This window comes from Eucalyptus grandis, chromosome 10 (genome assembly GCF_016545825.1).
Source record: "Eucalyptus grandis isolate ANBG69807.140 chromosome 10, ASM1654582v1, whole genome shotgun sequence".
NCBI classification, from domain to species: Eukaryota; Viridiplantae; Streptophyta; class Magnoliopsida; order Myrtales; family Myrtaceae; genus Eucalyptus; species Eucalyptus grandis.
In genome coordinates this window covers 26,760,153-26,765,940 of record NC_052621.1, presented here as the reverse complement: position 1 = coordinate 26,765,940, position 5,788 = coordinate 26,760,153, and the positions used below count along the sequence as shown (strand labels likewise).

General features: G+C 40.1%; 1 protein-coding gene across 3 annotated transcripts; it reads left to right on the top strand.

Annotated features, from left to right (window-relative positions):
• The first annotated feature begins 942 nt into the window (after positions 1–942).
• Positions 943–5,085, top strand: LOC104422511. Of its 3 annotated transcripts, none has more exons than XM_010034856.3 (6): positions 943–1,106; positions 1,435–1,592; positions 2,319–3,359; positions 3,444–3,506; positions 3,592–3,790; positions 4,711–5,085. In XM_010034856.3, the coding sequence occupies exons 2-6, from the start codon at positions 1,590–1,592 to the stop codon at positions 4,791–4,793; spliced, it is 1,389 nt and encodes a 462-aa protein (XP_010033158.2). In that variant the 5' UTR covers positions 943–1,106; positions 1,435–1,589; the 3' UTR covers positions 4,794–5,085. The 3 variants fall into 3 exon arrangements, with proteins under 3 accessions (XP_010033158.2, XP_039159873.1, XP_018720015.2); XM_039303939.1 differs by having other exon boundaries at positions 944–1,106; positions 3,441–3,506; XM_018864470.2 differs by lacking the exon at positions 943–1,106 and adding an exon at positions 1,119–1,266 and having other exon boundaries at positions 3,441–3,506.
• The last annotated feature ends 703 nt before the right edge of the window (positions 5,086–5,788 follow it).

Below are 5,788 nucleotides of genomic sequence, written 5' to 3'. Positions count from 1 at the left end.
AACCCGGGCAACAACCATACGCCAATCCCGGGGGAAGGTCGAAGGAAGCATGAGGTGCGTCACACCATAATTGTAAGATCTTGGAGACTCAGTATCAGCACAATATAGTACCTAACTTGATTGTTATATTACAAGGGATGGACTCATGTTGCGATATGAAAATGGCCATAACGATACGACATGGCACGTCACATGTCATAAATGATACTAAACGGACCTGATCTCAATGTAGATATTTTATTTGTGCCTCAGGGCACTAATACAAGATGTTAAGATAACACCCTATAATGTTCATTTTTGAAATTTAATTTTTATTTGAGTTTCATTTATTTCACCAAAAATGAGTGACTTGAAGAATATTTTTTTAAAAAGTATTCACTTATATCACTTGAAATGATAGGTCAATAAACAATGTTTTTATTATCAACAATAATTTATGTTTACGCTTTTTTGTGAAGTATAAAAATATTTTCTATTCATTCATTTTTTGTAAGCAATTTAATTTTTTATTTAAAAATATATATTTTTCCAAATCTTTCATTTTCAGCTAAATAAATGCACCATCGGTGTTAAATGTCTCGACTTTTCCAAAATACATTACATCAATATTAACGTTTTTAAGCCATGGAAATTATTTCGGTAATTTGGTAAAAGTAGAATAATTTGAAATATTTTAGGGAACTTTTTAAAGAGTTGGAAGGAAGGGAAAGATGTAGGAAAATGCATCACGTAAGAACCAAAAACGGTCCGGCCAAAAAAAGAAAAGAAAAACCAAAAATGGAAAAAAAAAATGGAAACTACATAAATATATCGAGTATTTGCAGCGGACGGCGTGAATTCATTTCCACAGCTTGACACGAGACGTGTACGGTAGAGATGCGCGTCGCCCGCCACCGTGGCCATGCGGACGCACCCTGCTTACGATGCTCCTCCGCGCGAGCTACCATCCGGTGTGACTCGCCCACTCCAACGTCAACCGCTTCTCTCTCCGACGCAGCCCCATGTCCTCCGAGCAGGCGCCGGCTGTTCCGTCGCCGGCGACGAGCGAGTCGACTCCGTGACCGGCGATCGTGTTTCCGGTCGTCTCCGTTTCGTCGACGATCACCGTAAGCTACGGCTCTCGTCGATTTTCGCGTTCCGTGATTCGCCACGTGTCTGGAGGCCTAGGGCATAGTTCGGCTTGGCTTTCGATTTCCCGAAAACCTCGAGGAATGACTTTGAGAATGTATTGCGTCGTCTTGAGAAGTGCTATTGGCCGCGAACGAGGTGCTTGCGTCGGATTTCTTTCGCTGTTTTGGCGGAATGTGGGATCAATTTCGTGCGTGGCGCTTGTGCAGAAGTGGAGTAGTTTATTGATTGTTTGCAGGTCAATGCGCGTCGGTTGTTGTTTGTGTTTACTGTGCGCTGAACGAGCTTCTTTTTGGGCCGTTGCAGAGGTTTTGACGTGGATTCGGACGTCGCCGGTTCGCGCGCATACTCGTGGATAGAAGGAAGGAAGGAAGCAAGGAACGAAGGCTTTGCAGCAGCGGGGACGACAGCTGGAGTGGTATCGCATGATGCTGTTTCCTCATTAGACTTGGAGAAGCGAAATGGTAACATTGGCTTGGTTTCTCATTTCTATTTGCTGTTTGGCATTGAATATCAACTGGTAAGAAAGATAGTTAGGTGCTAATGTTTCTGTAAAGATCAAGGAAGATCTCAAGTATTGTGTACAAATTGAACTATGGCTATTTAGCTAGAAACATGAGAGCTTCGTACTCATAGCAATATTGGTAACGATTGGGATACTGGATATTAGAAAGAAACAAAGCATAAGCAATCTTTTGAGTTTTATCGAGCCATGGTGAGTGGAATGTAGACATGATGAGTGATAACCAATGCATGAGAGTTTCTATGGAAAGCTTTTTCTTTTTTGTTCTTTTCCTTCTCTTTTTTCTGTTCTTTTTAACTTCTTCTTTTTCTGTGTGTGGGGGAGAGTGGGGGAGTGTTGATTAGTTCCCCCCAGAGGGAGGGAGGCGCATTTCTAGTGTTTATATACTTTCTTTTTAGTGTCATTTAGATTAAAGAGGGAGCTAGCACATGATTGTATTTCCTGTTAGAGGCTATAGGCATCGGTTGGTATAACTTATTAGAAATTGTGCTGGCTTTAGCTTTTAGATTCGTGCCGTGTGCCTATGTGTGCACTCAGTCATGAAAGCTGAAGATTGCCATCCTTTCTCGTCTCTCGCCACCCATACTTGCAAGGGAATGTGAGGGCATATTAAAAATTTAAGATTAAACCATCATTGGTGATTGTGTTGTTTGGCTGGTCATTTCAGGATAACAGTTTATGGATGGCCAAAGGTGCTGAAAGAGGTCCAACATTTGATAACCCCTCCAGAATTGAAACAAAACGGACTCATCGATGGTTAGCAGATTCTGGCGAGGCGGATTTTTTCTCTAGCAAGAAGCATGCAGGACAATCTCCAAGTGCCCAGTCAATTTCCAGAATTTCACATTCCAACATTCCTGCATGGGAGAGTCTAGCCAGTTTTCAGCCGACATCCAACCAATTTGTTGACAGGTTGTTTGGATCCGAAACTACAAGGCCTGTTGACTTCACTGAAAGGAGTATTTCTCTTGTAGAAGCAGGTGGGGCAAATTTGAGTGAAAAGGATTCAGAGGATCAGTATGAGGATGACATATCTGTAGGTTTGTCCATATCTCAATCCACGGAGGACCCAGAGATGTGTCTCAGCTACAATGGAATTGGAAAAGTTAAGGCCAATCGGTTTAAGGATTCTGAAACTGGAATCTACAGTCTGAAGATGAATAGCTTTGACAGGGAAAATCATATTGATATGCATAGTGCTCTGGCTTATGACAGACAAAACGACATGGTCATTATACCAGTGGGACAGGACTACAATAAGGACATCGAGAATGTCAATTTAATGAGGCACACATATGAGGAATGTGGTCAAATCAAATCAAGGGACTTTGCATATTACAAGGAAGATCCTACTGCTGTCTCCGTAGCTGATGCATATAAGGAGGAAGGCAACATTATCTCCTTTGATGGTTTTAATGATGAACGGGACATTATCCCTGTAGGAAGATCAGTTGGTGGCTTAGATGAGCCAGACAGTCAATCTTCACTTCAAATATCAAAAGAAGATGGTAGGAAGCAGGTGGCCACTTCAAATGCGAATGTCATGAGGGTGGTCAAGTCTAGAAGTGATTTTGTTTCCAAGAATAAGCCAGAGTCAAAACCATCTAGAAAAGAAGCCCCTAATAGCTTCCCTTCAAATGTCAGAAGCCTGATATCTACTGGCATGCTTGACGGCATCCCAGTAAAGTATGTTTCTGTGTCATGTGAGGTAACCTGCCTTAGATTATTTCCATTCATTCCTTTCCATTCATTGCTGCTGAGTGACTTATAGTCATAATACTCCAATAAGGAGCTTCGGGGAATCATAAAGGATTCTGGCTATCTTTGTGGCTGTCAATCATGCAATTATTCGAAGGTAAGACCTTTTACTGCTGCTTAAGGAGATCGTGGTGGAGTCATGCTCTATAGAGAGCTTATACTTTGTCAATTTTTGCTGTAAGGTGCTTAATGCATATGAATTCGAGCGACATGCCGGTTGCAAGACAAAGCATCCAAACAATCATATATACTTTGAGAATGGGAAGACCATCTATCAAATAGTTCAAGAACTACGGAGCACTCCTGAGAGCTTGCTGTTTGATACAATTCAGACTGTGTTTGGTGCACCAATTAATCAGAAATCTTTTCGCATCTGGAAAGGTAAAATAGATATCTTTCTCGGTATTATATGCAGTTTATTGGAGAAAGATCATTCATCTCTCTCTCTCTCTCTCTCTCCCACCACACATGCATGCACATGCACACACATACACACAAACATGAATCCAAGAATTTGTGTGCACATTGATAATGTGGATGTGCAAATAAATCCATGCATCTCGAACTCAGACTAAAAGGTGATTGTGCATCTGCTAGATATCTCTAATCGTTAATCATTCAAGAAATCAGGAGTTTTACTTATATGTGGAGAGCATTTACCAACAAGGTCAAGAAATAATAAAATCACCTCCTGACACATGTTCAAGGAATCCTTTGATTCTGACCCAAAAAAAAGGGAATCCTTTGATCTATATTTATTACTGCAAAATGTCCTTCAACACTACGTATTATATATGAGGATTTGCATGTTATTTTCATGTCAGAAATTATGGAACAACTCCTTTCTTCCTTACGTCTCCTATCCTATAAATATGTTATGTAACACTCCGTTTTTTGCCTAGCGGAACGATAATTTTTTGTGACTGGTCAGGTGTAAAGTCGAAAAAATTATTGCTTCCGTTCAGGTCATAGAGATATGTTGTAGAAATTCTGGAATAGGTAATGTGGATAAGCAGATGAATTTTATAGATTAACGTCCGACCTTTTACCTGGATGATAGAGTATACCCCCTCGCTTGTATAATATTCTCCTTATCTTTCCTGACAATCTCAGGATGGAGGCACTCTATTCAATAACTACAAGTTTGCTTTTTCTTAAATTTTTTGAAAATTGGATAGTTTTGCCATACTTTACCATGGAAACTTCCTATTAAGACACCACAAGTTTTTGTGTCAAGTTGAAGAACTTTTGTTGTTTTGGCAAATTGTACCTTCCGATAAGTTCATTATTCTGTTTTCCAGAATCTTACCAAGCCGCAACTCGTGAGCTTCAACGAATTTATGGGAAGGAAGAGTTGAAACTGCGAAAGGAGACTCCTATGTGAGTCTCGAGGAAGTCTACTTGTAATATAGTGCAATCTGGATGCGGCCCTTGTGCATAAAGTATGTCAAACTCCAGTAATTCTGTGCCTTTTTGTTATTTTTCTCCATTAGTTTCCCCTTTTCTTTTCAATTTGTAGATTGTATAAATATTAGCTTCTTCTGTTGTGAAACGACATTAAGCTACTTGCAAGTGAAGGTATGTAAATTGTTTTGATAACGAAAACCTTTGGACAAGTCTTTATGGTGTAACCTTTCATTTCTGCAAATTAATGATGACATCAGCCTGTGCGGAAACTGTCGAGCAGCGCTATGTTCACTACTTGATGGGTCTCTGCCCAATTTGAACGAGGCTGGGGCTTGTCGCACTACAGGTGATCCGTTGCCAACATTTGAAGGTTCATAAGGCATCTTTCGGGATGGTACTTGGTCGATCAGCACGGAATTTACTTTATTTGTTTCTGTCAATCTTATCACACGCTACTGTTCTTTTTGTAGTACAAAAATCTCGTTAACTACAATGATCTTGTCAAAATCCTGACTAATGGAAACGCAGGAAAATCTGTGAACGTGTTCTACGCGTTGTGGAATATACTTTGGAAGGCGCCGTTGACTTTCTGGAAGGGCATCACCCTCCATTGTCGACTGAATTACTTTGAATAATTCATTCAAATTCGGCATGACATGCTGAAAATTCAATGAAAGCTGTAACTGGACGCCTTTGTAGTTAATTTTGTTAGAATCATCGTCTTGTGACTTGTGCATGAATTTGATAACGCCTGATCTAAAATCGCAATGTCTTAAAAGTAATACAATGAGACATTACAATATCGAGAGAGGTCTTATTAAATGAGAAATAGCCTTTGCCTCATCGACATTTTCATGTTTTTGTCCATAACTTGATGCCTGAGCATCCCATTGACTCAATAAGTTGGTCCACGGAGTCATTCATTCTTCATAATAGGATTGGTAAAATGAGTGTAAAATCCACTTTCCAACT